General features: G+C 41.1%; 1 protein-coding gene across 1 annotated transcript; it reads right to left on the bottom strand.

Annotated features, from left to right (window-relative positions):
• Positions 1-500: 500 nt before the first annotated feature.
• LOC142432337 (olfactory receptor 7A5-like) lies at positions 501-1,451 on the bottom strand. Its single transcript, XM_075537479.1, has one exon. It carries the CDS (start codon positions 1,419-1,421, stop codon positions 501-503), a length of 921 nt encoding a protein of 306 aa, XP_075393594.1. The 5' UTR covers positions 1,422-1,451.
• Between the last annotated feature and the right edge of the window lie 13,884 nt (positions 1,452-15,335).

Below are 15,335 nucleotides of genomic sequence, written 5' to 3'. Positions count from 1 at the left end.
TTAATGAGAAGAAGTTTACAATCTTCATGCTTAAATTATTCAACAGGACTTCAGTGCAAAGGAATAACCAGCAGGTTGAAGGCATGCGATCACAAGATCAACGTTTTCCAGAATAGGAATCACAGAATTTCTGTGCCAGATTTTAATGGTTCAGGATAATAAGGAGCGCCGTTTCCTTGTGATAATTGTACGCTATTCCTCTATGGCTAGAATGGAAAAATCTATTTCCTAATGAAAGCTGAAGGCACATTGGAAGAATTGACCATTGAAGGAAACATTTGTTTAAAGTAAACACATTTTAAAAATATGCAGGAAGTGATTTCATAGTATGCCTTCAATTTTTCATATTAGGTCTTAAATATTACAGAGATTAAATTGTGTACACAAGCGCCCATATACAACTGGGGAAAGTATAATACAGATTTGTATCATTTTGAATTTTGTTTTTCAAAAGTAGCTCTCTAAACGTAAGGATGTGTTTCTATTATATAGAATGGTTCTCAGCTGAAAAGTTTCCTTAGGGCTTGCTTTATGTCTTTATTTCTCAGACTGTAGATAAAAGGGTTCAGCATGGGTGTGGCTACAGTGTACATCACTGAGGCTATTGCAGTGGCCCTGGAATTTTCAACAGTGGTAGAACTAAGATAAACCCCAAGAGCTGTCCCATAGAACAAGGAAACCACGGAGAGGTGAGACCCACAGGTGGAAAAGGCTTTATATTTGCCCCCCGCTGATGCAATTTTCAAAATGGAGGACACAATCTTCATGTAAGAGAAAAGGATCCCAGTGAGTGGAATAACACCCAGAATTCCAGTTGTTAAATACATGACTAAGTCATCCAGGAATGTGTCAGAACAAGCAAGTTGGACGACCTGATTAAGTTCACAGAAAAAATGGGAGATTTCCAATTCTGTACAAAAAGACAGTTGCAAAACCATTAAAGCATTTAATGCAGAGTGCAGAAATGACAATACCCAGGAGGCCAGAAGCAGGAGGCCACAGGATCTTGGGTTCATGATGACCGTGTAGTGCAGAGGGTGACAGATGGCCACAAACCGGTCATAGGCCATCACTGTCAATAGGAAGTTGTCTAAGCCTGCAAAAAACAAGAAAAAGTACATCTGAGTGATGCAGTCTTCATAGGTAATTACTTTGTTCTGCATCTGGATGTTCATCAGCATCTTTGGGATAGTGGTGGAGGTGAAACAGATGTCAGCAAAGGAGAGGTTGGAGAGGAAGAAGTACATGGGTGTGTGGAGGTGGGAGTCTGTGGCGATGGCCAGGATGATGAACAGGTTCCCAGTGAAGGTGACCAGGTACATGGAGAGGAACAGTCCAAAGAGGAGGGGCTGCAGCTCTGCCTCTTCAGAAAGCCCCAGAAGGATGAATTCTGGAATGTGAGTGTGGTTTCCTGGTTCCATGTAGCTGATGAACCTACTGGGAAAGAGAAAAGAGCATTGCAAACATGCCATAAACCGTTAAGAGTAGTTTAAGGGACATATTCTAGTTTATATTTTAAACAAGTAATTAATTCATCAATCCATATTTATATTGTTAGACTTCGTATTCTTGAATTCCATGTGTTCAGCATTCTCATTGATGCTGACACTGTCTACTTGTCCTTTCTTCTAATATCATATCTCCCCCAAAACATTATAATTCTCTACAAACTCCTTAAGACTTTGTTTTGTTCGCTTTCGCATCTGCGGGGCTGGTTGACAATGGAATCCACCGAGGGAAGAAGGCCTGGTTCTTTAGTAGCCTGCCTGTCAGGACAGGCACTGTGAAACCTGGGTAACATCTGCTGTGGAGCCACCCCACAAAATCAAGTGGACTTGGATTTGGACATTCTCAGGATCAATAGATGATGATGAGTAGCTGATGACAGATGGTATAGTTCAATGTGATTCCTAGACACTGGATTTATCTCCTGAAAGGAAATTCCAAGAGTCTGAAACTAGATTGGAATCTCCCCTTTCCAGTCTGAAACGTGTGAGGGCTGTAAATCCCAGATTCACGGATGACCACTTGCTTGTTTCCCTACTTATGCATGAAGGCAGATGATTCTTCAAATGAAAGATGGAAGCGGACTTCTTACCAGAAACAATCCTACAGAATCAGTCACTTTGCAATTGTGTAAGAGGCAGCCAAGGAAAACAAAATATTGTTTCCTTTATGTTTGAAATTGGTAGATTATAAAACTCCATGAAAGCTTAACTAACAAATTAAAATAATATTTAAAGTGAAAAAAAGACTTTGTTTTATTCATTCAACAAACATGTTTAAGCAATTACTTTATGCTGAGTAATCTGTAAAATTGTGGAAATTTCTGTGAAAAAATAAAAATGTTTTCCCTTATTTGACAAATGGTGAACAACTGCAGTTAGTGAACAGCACAAGATGCAGCTCTTGGACCCTTCCCTCCCAGATGAAGAAGAGTGATGGAGCTGAAAGCCACATGGAAGCAATGGGTCCAGTGGACTGGTGGAGCAGGCCAACAGCAGTCACGTCTGCAACTGAGCTCTCCTCATTGCAACAAGAATCAGCCACAGAAGATTAAAAGGGCAGGACTTGCCCAGGAACAAAGTTTAGGGGGTTAGGAAGAAGGGGAAATGAGAACAGGAAACACAAAGAGGAAGTGGGATAAGCTGTGGTACTTCAGGGAATTGCAAAGCACGAGTTAAATCAAATGTGTGTGATTTGTTGAATTAATTGCTGAACGTTGGTCAGGTCTGTAAACCTTCACTTAATTCAGAGTAAGACATAAGAGAGTTAAGTATTACTTATAACAAGAAATGCTTCTTTGTATTATCAGTTCTGATAAAGAAGCTTCGAGCAGGCAATTTGAAGAAAGTTAGGATGTTAGTGATGAGAAGATAATTTTAGGCAGATGCAGAGGCTGCGCTGCTCCCTGACACAGAAGTATTCCTCACCCCAATGGACAACAAGGTGCACAGTGCAACTCATGTGCAAAAAAGGAATCTGGTTTGAGGTTTTAGGTAAAAGTGGTGGGAATAGGAGATCATATGGTTCTGAGATTTTTAAAGACTCCAATGTAAGGTCCTTAGACATAAATTATTTTAATATGCATTATTACATCACCCTATATGACAACATGCCCTATTGTATTACACTGAGACCCTAGGTTGTACAAATAAGAGAGCACTTTCCTACTTGCTAAAAGATTGACATGTATTATCAGCTCAGAGGATCTTCTAGAGGCAAGACTGGTGATCTGCTTCCCAAAGGTCAAAGCCATGAAAATCCTTTACAAAGTTCTACTCTGTACATGTGGATTCATCTAGAGTTGGAATTGACTTGCTCACAGTGGATAACATCAATATTGTTAAATGATCCAATGTAGTGTTATTTGTATAGTATACAGTAATATAATATGCATAAATGGTACATAATTCAGCCCTACACCAAAGTTACTCTTCCCTAAATTTATATTTGGTATAATATTTCACTGTTTGGTATATTAGATGGCAGTTTAAGATGTCTGCTCAACTTGTATCTCATTTACTGATAACTGCTCCTGGTCTCTCTACATTCGTCCATGATGTTTTATTATGCCCCGAGGCATAATCATAAACAAAACAGCAGTAAAAAATGTCAATTTCCCTCTCCTCTAAGAGCTGAGCTTTGTGAGTCAATAATCCAAAACGAGATCTTTGGGTATTTCAAAGACCAGGAATTCCTTGAGCTGAGATTTTATTTGCGTCCATCTTCTGCCAGGTGATAGAAAGCCACTCTACTGAGAGGAAGGAAGGAAGGAAAGAAAGGAGATTTTACAAGCTACGTAAGATTCAGAGAAAGGAAGGTTATATTACCTAGTTCTAAACCCCACAATACCCCAAAAAGTTAAAATAGTGGAATTACCCAACTAGAAAATTATTTTAATGTGCATTATTGAAATGAATTCCTATGCTCACATTATAAATATATTAAAATATTACTAAGTTATTGAAATATTTATATATAGAAAAGTGGAAGAGAAATCAAAGAATTTCATTTAAGTATTTTTCCAAAATTCTGTTCATTTAGGAATCCTTATGATATTCAACATGGTGATTGTTTAATATGCTGGTGAAATGCTCATGGATTCTACAAGCTTAAGAAAAGTTATGGCATAAATTCTCTAAAATCTCTTTCAGAAAGTAAGAGCAGAGGGCGCATACCCAACTCATTCTGAGAAGCCAGCAGTACCCTCATATGTAAATCAGGAGTCCTGGTGGGAGATTGCATTACTCATTGGGTTGCAGCAGCAAGGTCAGCACATTGAAGCAACATGGAGAACAATGAGGCTTTCTACTCCATAAAGTCTTGGAAACTCGTGGGGAGAGTTTATTCTCTGTACTGTTGGAGCTCTATGAGTCAGAATAGATTAAAAAGCAGCAAGTAATATCAAAACCAGATACAAATATATAACAAAGGAAGACTATCACTCAATAGTACTCATTAACATAAATGCAAAAATCTTCAACAAAACACTAAAGAGTTGTGTCCAACAATGTATGAAATAAATAATATACTACAACAAAGTGGTATTTATTCCAGCCATAAAAGTGGTTCAAAATTTAAAAATCAGTTCATGTAAAGAAAAAAATCATAATACAGAAAATTTAAATATCAACTAAAGGGAAAAAACATACAATCAAATCAAAATATGCATTTGAAAGAATTCAAAATTATTACTTAAATTTTAATTACCCTTCCCCCCCCCCAAAAAAAAGGTTGAAAAAAGTTTAAAGAGTTGACTTGATAGAGTACATCTATAAAAAGTTACAGCTAGGGTCGTGTTTAACGCTGAAAAATTACACAATTTTCTTCTTTAGCTTCATAACCCGAGCAAGGATATTCCCTCTAAACACTGTTATTAAATACAAGTACGAACAAGTACAATAACACAAAATAAATAAAACATACAGATTGAGAAGAAATAAAGCTGCCTTTATCCTCAGAAGACATCATTGTTTATGTAGAAAACCCAAGGAAACAACGATAAACAGAAAAACAGTAAAACTAATAAGGATAGAAAAATGATACCTTTTTGAAAAAATATAACCACCAATAAATTTCCACATAGTAATAATGAACAGTAATATACCAAAATTAAATTCTGAGGCAATAGATCAAAATACAAACAAAATTAATAGTCTGACAGCGACATGATACCGGTGAGAGAAATGAAAGGACCAAATGCATAGATGCTCCCTGTTCCTGACCCGGAAGGATGAGTAATACTGTGAGGTGTAAATACAGCCTTCTGAACCAGACCTATATACTTAATGTACTTTGATCCAGGTCTAAACCAGTTTGCAGCTATCAACAAGATTATGGATAAAATTGAGGCTTAGCCCCTGTGGTCTTCTTCCGAAAACCAAGAAATCAAGATAGAAAAGACTTTAAGCTGCACAAGCCCAATCTACTCCTGAGACTAACATCAGACAAATGACAAGTGAGAGGCATTTTACAAAATAGCTAACCAACACAGATCAGCACAGGCCTGGCCATCAAATACGAGTAAAATATCAGAATCCCTGTGAGCCTCAGGAGTCCAAGGATGTGTGACTCACAAATGTTAGATTCTGCACAGAGAGGAAAATAGACGTCTAAGTGAAAGCTTTATGGAAAATGTCATTACTGTAGCAATAATTTTTCTATTAAAAAAACCTGTTGAATCTATAGATTCACCCATCCTGGGTTTAATGTACCAAAGAACATAAAAAATATTCTTAACGAAGAGTCAAAAACGGTATTAACAAAGACAAAATACAACAGAGATTAACCCCAATATGAAAAAACAACATAGAAAATATTTAAAAACTATTAACAGCCAGGTCAAGAACGAAGTAGAGAAAGCAAATGACAAGGTTTTAACTATTCAAGTCAATTCATCATTTTAATCTATTATGGTCATCTCTACAATACTCAGTCTGATAACAAGGTTAACCTATATCTCAGTTATGGTGAAAGACACTATGTAGAATAAGAATTCCTTCTGGGGATGTCAGGGACTGTGGGTGAGGGCAGCAGGGAGAGGATAAGAGGAAGCTGATATTAAGAAGTATAAGAAGGAAAAAATGTTTTTGAACCAGATAATGTACAGCATTGCTTGATAAGGTTGAACTATGCAATGGTATGATGTCTGGATTGGTTCCTGACACAATTGCATAAAAGAAAGAACAATACATTAACATAAATCAGAAGTAGAAAAACAGTTCAACAGGAAAGTTAAGTAAAAATTTTAAAATTAGTCTTATGCAAATACCTCAAAAACAACAAGCTGTGAACTTGACTCAGAGTCCACTACCTGCCACTTGGACAAGAAAAATCACAGCTTTAGCTCTAATATTCTTCGTGTCTGCAAGACAAATTCTATTCCAGTTTTATAGAAGACTATAAAATATACGTAACTGAAAATGTCAAGCTGAGTCATATTACTCAGTGAATTTTGGGATGGTTTATTCACAGATTCATCACCCATTTCTACTGTGCTTTTTCCACTCTTCATCTCTCTGCGGTCTTCACAGCAGCAAGAGTCTGCTCTGCACATGGACAGAGCAATGTCTCCAAAGGCGAGTCTGACTGCAGACAGACTGTGCTGCTAATTCTGCCTTGACGCTCCGCTAATTTCAGAGTTGTCCTTCCTTAGGAAAAATATACAGCTGTGTGTTACATGGCTGCTGCCTGCCTGTCCACAGCCATGCTTCACTTTCCATTCCTTGTTTTCATTCTTCATCATTTATTAATTATTAGGTGAAATTTCTAATGCACACCGTATGGTTTTAATAATCCAAACATTACACCCCTCTTGTATCCTTCGTCAAAGCTCAGTGTGACCATCATCTCTCTGTGAAACCTTCCCTAAAAGTTCCCAGGAAGGACAACAACATCATGATCCATTTCAGTAGGATTGCAGAGCTGGGATAAGCATGCACTTACCGTCTTTTACCTTACGGAGAATGTCAGATATTTGCAGAAGGGAAAATGTCTACTCATTTCTTTCTTTATATAGTATAATTTAGTGCTAAATAAGAGTTCTGTGAGCAACTATGTGAAAAAAATATTTGAATGAAGTTAACAGACATGTTAATGCACTGAAGCAAGGAAGGCTGCTGAGAGAAGGAGGTTGCAGGAATGAGAGCCAGCACCGGGAAAGACACATCAGAGAAAGAAGACATTGTCATGTAGCCAGAATCAGGCTGTAGAACCAGAGACTCTAACTTATCAGGACTTTATCCATTAAAATTGCTTTTATTTGGTATACCTGTTGACAAGGCTTCAGATACTACCAATAAGAGAGGGCCATCACGCATCACCAGTCTCTGGGCTCCTGGGATGATGTTGTAGCTCATCCAGTTATTGTCAGACAAGAGTTCACCAGTGCTGGTTCTCCCATGTGCCACTGCTAAAGTTCGAGGTTGTGCCCCCACGAAGAACATGGAGATGAACTTGCTCCTGAGGCTTCTAGAAGGCACAATTGCGTTTTCTCATCACCTTAGATGAATCGAGTAGATCTTGGTCAGTGTAGAGGAAGTATTTACAGTCCTTTGGCTCTAGTGGATGAAATCCCTTGTGCCTCATTAATGAAGTATTCTTTTGTCTTACATTCCCTGAGAATTTTATTTCTCTGGAGTTAAGAGAAGAAAATTCAAACGTGTGTCAGTTTGACCCTTTGGGAGAGAACATGGAGTTCCGTGTACAGCTTTATCCCATTGGACTGCTTCTTCCCAGAAGGTGGTCATCTCTATTGTGCTGTGTCTCCAGCATGCAGGGTAATGTCTAATGATCACTCTGAGATGCATTTCCTTCTCTAAAGACCTAAAGAACACAGCTGGACATCATTTACCAAGATGGCAGGGTTTTATGAAACACTTCTGATCACATAGAGCCCCACCACATCACTACTGTATTTTTATCATTTTTTAATTTCAATTAATTAACAATAGACCCCGAGTAAATGGAATGCCCCTGTAGGAAGGGTGTTGGGAGTTAGGATGATAGGATATTCTCATTGAGTGTCTACATACCTAGAGGGCATTAGAGATAAAAAGCCTAAATGTTACAATATCTGTAAGATTGTTCATACATAATACTCAAATTTTATTTCATAATATCATATAATATAATGTTAAATAATAAAGCATAATAACATTTCACAAACTTAATATATTCATAGGGTCATATAATTATTTATGAGAGTGATTTGCTAATTCAAATCAAGGACACCTGTGATATGCTAAGTGTTATCTGAAAGGGAATCTACTCATTTGGTAGCTTTCTGTTCTGTAAATGGAAAGTCCAAAGAGGAATAGAGATACCAGGAGGGAAGAGCAATGTGGGAGGAAAAAGAGGGAATAGGTCACAATGATATGCATATAACCCTTTCCTAAGGGGGTGAACTAAGGAAAAGTCATTGAAGGGAGTCAGCGGTTGAGGTAAGACATGGAGAGTATTTTTAAAAATATATCATCAAGGGTCCGTGAGGGAAGGAAGGAGGGAAGATAGGGAAAATGAGGAGTTGATATCAAGGGCTCAAGTAGAAAGAAAATGTTTGAAAACGTTCATGGCAGCATATGTACAAATGTGCTTGACACAATAGATGTATGTATGAATTGTGATAAGCACTGTAAGAGCCCCCAGTAAAATGGTTAAAAACAAAGAATTTGCAAAGAAGTTTACATGCGTATTGCAGGAGGATTCATTCTAGTTGGAGATGTGAGGAGAGAAGAGGGAAATCTTTCTGAGGAGGAGCTACTTAAGGCAATAGTTGGAGGACGGGGAGTGGAAGAAGTGTCCCAGGGAAGAGGCTCCTCTGGCCTGATTGGTATCTGCTTCAGGGACCTTTTTGTATCTTTTACAGCTGAACTCCACTACTCCCTGTTCTGGTTTGGCCTTTTGGCATCAAGGAAAGCCATACTTACCTGATCAGCCCACAGACTGATAAACATGTGGATGGTCCCAAGACAGAGTCTGAATAAAAGGTCTAATATTAAAGGATACACAGGATTTGTACAAGAATATCCAGTGTATTACATTCTGTGTTGCTTTCTATCCCGAAATTACTACTTTTTTGTTTTGCATGATTTTATACATTAGTAATTATTAGAGTGCTTCAACAAATATGTGCAAATTTTGAATTAATAGTTAGTAGAATGTTGCCACTTTTTCACCACACACATATAGCCCTCACATGTTTCAGGTGGGGGAAAAGGTGCAAGTGTTTTGAAGAACGGATAGTTGGTTCCTCCAAGTTGTAACCCTAGGTTTAGCAAGTGACCTGCAATTCCACTGCAAGGTACTACCTAAAAAAAATTAAAAAGGCACTTAAACAAACACTGGTATATGAATGCTTACAGAAGCAGTATTCACAAGTACTAGCTGGGAGAAATGATTGAAATGTCCATGAACAGATGCATAAAATGTGAAGTTTACATAAAATCAATGATTTTTCAGTCGTTGAAAAACCGTCAAGCAGGAATACATGATATAAAATGGATGTTTCTTGAAATCTTAGGGTTGCTGGGGAAAAGGCACAATCTAACTTATTTCCTAGAGTCACTATGAGATAGTTAGTTTATTGTGCCAACCTGGCCGATAAACACATGTGGAGTTAACTGAAGGGCAGAGAGATAAATGGCTCTGTGAGCCTCGCCTTTCTATTTTTGAGTCTCTTGCTTTCTGATGGTCGGACCAGGGTGCATCTGCCTTAGCAGTTCCCTGCTTCAACTGGCAAGGCTCACTTCCTGCAAGACATCGCTGAGAAGCCACATGGCTACCCCGATGTAGCCCTGGGTGCTGCAGCACCCATGTGGAGACCCCTGCCAGTGCTGAGATGCTTACACATTCACTGACTTGGCTTTCCTCTTGCAGTTGGCATCATTGTGTCTGCCTTGTGAGATGAAGGAGTATTTTCTGGATAGGTGTTGGACATATGGGTTAACGGGTTAATATTGGACTTGTGGGCTTGGGAAGCACTGAGTTGGCGTGTTTTCTTGATGCTCACTTAACCTTTATATAAAATTCTCTCTTATACATGAGTCTCTATGGATATGTTTTTCCAAAGTACCCAGACTAACACATACTTCTTATTCAGAATGACCCTATAGGGTAGACAAGAACTCCACAGAGGTTTTAATCTTTATAAAACTAATGGCAAAATCGGTCTCTCATAGAGTAGCAGGTGACTTTATACCAGTGTTCTCAACCTTCCTAAAGCTCCGACCCTTTAATACAATTACTCATGATGTGGGGATACCCCAACAATAAAGTTATTTTCATTGATACTACATGTGTCATTTTGCTACTGTAAAAGAGTCCTTCAACCCCCAAAGGTGTCACGACTCACAGGTTGAGAACCTCTGCTTTGGACCCAAACCAGAGGCGCTAACTTACCAGGACTTTATCCATTAAACTTGCTTTTATTTTTTATACCTGTTGATCTGCCTGCAGACACTACCAATAAGAGAGGGCCATCATGCATCACCAATCTCCCGGCACCTGTGATGATCTTGAAGCTCTTCCAGAGAAGAGTTCACCAGTGCTGTTTCTCCCATGTACCACTGCTAAAGTTAGAGGTTGTGCCCCCAGGTAGAGCAAGGAGATGGACCCACTCATGAGGCTGCTAGAAGGTACAATTGTGTTTTCTCATCACCTTAGATGAATCAAGAGATCTTGGTCAGTGTAGAGGAAGTATTTACAGTCCTTTGGCTCTAGTGGATGAAATCCCTTGTGCCTCATTAATGAAGTATTCTTTTGTCTTACATTCCCTGGGAATTGTGCCAGTTTGACCCTTGAGAGACAAGGTGGAGTTCCATATACAAGTTTATCCCATTGGACTGCTTCATCCCAGAAAGTGGTCACCTCTATTGTGGTGTGTCTCCAGCATGCAGGGTCATGTCTAGTTATCACTCTGAGATGCATTTCCTTCTCCAGATTCCTAAAGAACACAGCTGGACATCATTTACCAAGATGCCAGGGTTTTATGAAGCTCTTCTGATCACATACAGCCCCACCACATCACTACAGTATTTTAACCGTGTCTTTTACTTAAATTAATTGACAATAGACACTGAGTAAATGGAATGCCATCCCTGTAGATACGGCATTGGGAGATAAGATGACAGGATATTCTCAGTGAGAGTCTACACTTCTACAGGTCATACTAGATAAAAAAGCCTAAATGTTACAATATCCATAAGATGATTCATATTTAATATTGAAATTTTATTTCCTAATATGATATAATATAATGATGCAAAATATAGCATAATAACAGTTCACATACTTTATCAAAAATTCATAGGGCTGATTTATTTTTTATGAGAATTATTTGTTCATTGAAATCAATGACACCTGTGACATGCTAAGTATCATCTGAAAGGGAATCTGTTCATTTGGTAGCTTTATATTCTATCAATTGAAAGTCCAAGGAGGACTAGAGATACCAGGAATGTGAGGGGAAGGGGGGGGGGGTGGAGATCAGCAGGAATTGATCACAATGATCTATGTATAACCCTTTACTAGGGGTGGGGAGAACGGATAAGCGGTAAAAGAGAAACAGTGGTCGGGGTAGCACACAGGGGAATTGTTTTAAAATAAATTATCGGATTAGGGGGAAGATGGCCGACAGGGACACCCGCATACTCTGAGAGCTCCTCCAAACAAAGCGGGATTGGCGACCAGGTAGCTGAATAGTAAGAGTCTGGTGAGTGAAATATCCCCCTGGGACAGCACCCCAGTCCTACCCCACGTATTTGTCCGGAGCAGGGGTCTAGGTGAAAGAGGACCGGACTAGTGGGACATCTCTGGCCACTAAGCTGCCGTGAGCTCACTGGCGACCGGCTTAGGCTCCATCCCCAAACCGGACGCCAGCCCAGAGCCGCTTGCTTGCCCTGCCTACTCCAGCGGCCCACTCCCCACTCCCCACTCGTGGATCCCCACTGGGAGAGAAGCTTTCCTCTCCCGCAGTTCCCCTCTCCCCGCAGGGCAGTGATCTGCCCTTGGGCCCACGTCCCTCCTTCCATTCATCCAAGCTCAGGGGAGCGGACCCGCGGGTTGTCTGGCGACCCCCACGGGGGACCATCCACCCGCACCGCTGCCGCGGACCTCTCCACCTGCCCTCCGTGCGCTGGCCTCCCACCCCCGCCCGCCCCCGCCAGCCCCTGGCAGCCTAGCGCCAGCTCCACTCCTGGCGGGGACCCTGCGCTGAGCACTTCCCGCCAACAGGAGCCATAGCCCAACCCGCGCCTGTCCCGGACCCTGAGCTTCCGCGGAGCGCCGCGCCCCGCGCTGCTGAGTCTGCCCACCAAGGGCCCCCCCCTGCGCAAAGCACAAGAGTAGGTGCCCTCCCCAGGGTGCTGCGGGGACCCCGGCGGCCGCGACTCTGAGCCTGAGCAGAGGAAGGGCGCCATTGCCCCCTGCGGTTTCGCGCCAAAAGGGCGGAGAGCGAACACCATTGTTCCCTGCAGTGTCCCGCAGCTGCCTGCGCAGCTATCCAAGGGGCCTCCCCGCGCCCGCTCACAGCCCGGGCAGATCAAACACTCCACCTGCAGTGGAGCCTGGGTCTCGGCTTTGCAGTCCCTGAGGAGCCATCAGTGAGCTCCAGCCAGCTCTCACCACCTGGGGCCCTGTTGGGTCCCCAGTGCCAGCCCTAAGCCTGCCGCAGCCCGCCCCAGCCACCCCAGGAGACGGCACAGTGGCCTGAGCCTCCACACAATAAGGTTACTCCTGTCTCCCAGAAGCATGGGGCCTATTAAAGGATCAAGGAAAAATCAACAGACCACATCACTCCCAACAAAAAAATCAGAAAAACGAGGCACTTTAACAGACCTAACGTCACTCATAGAAGAAACAGATATAGATCAGCCACAAAAGGAAATCTTCAGAACTCTGCTTGCAGTAATACAGGAGCTAAGAGAAGCAAATCAAAATAAGGATGCAACGATAGAAGGGATGAAATGCACAATAGAGGGGATGAAGTCCACAATACAGGGGATGAATACTATCCACCAAAAGGAACTGCAGAAACTAACAGAGGAGGTAGCAGAGGCCACACAAAAGGTCACAGAAGCTATATCTAGGCTTGAGGAGGCTGAGAACCGTATCAGTGAACTCGTGGACGCTCAAACCAAACGAAGCAAGCGAGAAAAACAATCAGATAGGAAAATTAAAGAAACAGAAGACAGCCTGAGATCAATGACAGATGCTATGAAGAGGAATAATATTCGAATAATCGGTCTACCGGAACACAACATAACACACAAATCGACCGCCAAGATAGCAAAGGAATTCCTGGAAGAAAATTTCCCCAACCTAACAAAGGAGAATCCGACTCTCATACAGGAAGCAGAGAGGACGCCGGCTAAGCTAAACACCAAGAAGAACACGCCAAGGCATATAATTGTAAAATTATCCAACTTAGAGGAAAAAGAGAAAATTCTACGAGCATCAAGAGAAAGGAAGACAGTCACATACAAAGGAGCGCAGGTAAGGTTATGCTCAGACTTATCAGCAGAAACCATGAAGAGGAGGAGAGAATGGAGCAACATCTTCCAAAAACTGAAAGATAAAAATGCCTCCCTCAGAATCCTATACCCTGCCAAGTTATCCATTAAGATAGAGGGTAAGATAAGGGTCTTCCAGGACAAGGAAGAACTCAAAAAATATACTGCAAGTCACCCGACCCTGCAGAACATACTGGCTGACTCACTATGGCCAGAAGATCAAGCTCCAACTAGAACCACCAGGAGACCACCATATAGCCCATCTCCATCTAGAAGCCAACATGCCAGCAACACGTACCAGGACAACACGGTCTCGGATGGAAAAGAGGACAGGATAGAAACCCTCCACTCAAACGCAGTACACTGATATGAAGGAAGATAGGCAAAGACCCAAAACACAAAACAGAATATGGCAACCATGAAGCCAGAGATTGTAATAATCACTTTGAATACAAATGGGCTCAATTCATATGTTAAAAGAAAGAGGCTGGAGGATTGGATTAGAAAACATAACCCATCAATCTGCTGCCTGCAAGAGACACACCTTAAGCAAGCAGACAAGCATATGCTGAGAATAAAGGGCTGGCAGAAAGTTTACCAAGCAAATGGTAACTCCAGGAAGGCAGGAGTGGCTATCTTAATCTCCGACAAAATGGATCTCAAGATCCAAAACATAAAAAGAGACAAAGAGGGACATTACATAATGCTCAAAGGCTCAGTAAACCAGGAAGCAATAAGCATACTGAATATTTACGCACCTAATAATGGTGCGGCAAATTTCGTCAAACAAACTATTAAAAAAAATGACAGAAGAAATCACGGAAACAATAATAGTGGGGGACTTCAACACTCCACTATCAGAGAAAGACAGGTCACAGGGAAAGAAGCTCAGCAAAGAGGCCAGAGAGCTAAACAATGTAATTAGGCAACAGGGCCTGATACACATCTATAGAGCCTTTCATCCAAAAGCAAAAGGTTTCACATTCTTCTCCAATCCACACGGATCTTTCTCAAGAATAGATCACATGCTGGGGCACAAGGCCAGCCTGAGTAAATTCAAACACATAGATATTATCCAGACGTCTTTCTCAGACCACCATGCCATAAAGCTGGAGATTAATAGGAGGGCACCCAGAAAAGCAAGGGCCACCAATTGGAGAATAAAGAACGATCTCCTGCGACATGAATGGGTTAAGGTCCAGATCAGAGAGGATATCAGGAAATTTCTAGAAACTAATGAGAACGAGCATACAACATATCAAAACTTATGGGACACTGCAAAGGCAGTTATCAGAGGTAGCTTGATATCACTGAATGCATACATGAAAAAAGAAGAAAGGCGTATGACAGATATGTTAACACAAAACCTCCAACAACTAGAACAGAGTCAACAGAACTACCCCTCCAATAGCAAGAGAAAAGAAATAATAAAAATCAGGGCGGAGTTAAACCAGTGGGAAGACAAAAGAACAATGCAAAGGATTAACGCAACTAGAAGCTGGTTTTATGAACGAATTAATAAAATTGACACTCCCCTGGCAAAGCTTACCAAAGATAGAAAGGAACAATCATCAATAGCCAGGATGAGGGATGAATCGGGGGCAATAACAACAGACCCCAATGAGATAAAAAGGATAATCACAAAGTACTATGAAGGTTTGTATTCTAATGAATTCAGAAACCTGGAAGACATGGATAAATATTTAGAAAAACAATCTATCCCTAGATTATCTGAGACAGAGATCAAGAACCTCAACAAACCCATAGCGAAGGAAGAAATAGAGAGTGTCATCAAAAACCTACCAAGGAAAAAGGCCCCAGGGC

This window comes from Tenrec ecaudatus, chromosome 1 (assembly GCF_050624435.1).
Source record: "Tenrec ecaudatus isolate mTenEca1 chromosome 1, mTenEca1.hap1, whole genome shotgun sequence".
NCBI classification, from domain to species: Eukaryota; Metazoa; Chordata; class Mammalia; order Afrosoricida; family Tenrecidae; genus Tenrec; species Tenrec ecaudatus.
This window is presented reverse-complemented; position numbering and strand designations above follow the sequence as displayed.

Coding starts and splice junctions, on each gene's coding strand:
- LOC142432337 (XM_075537479.1), bottom strand. CDS start 1,421: ATGGAACCAGGAAACCACACTCACATTCCAGAATTCATCCTTCTGGGG.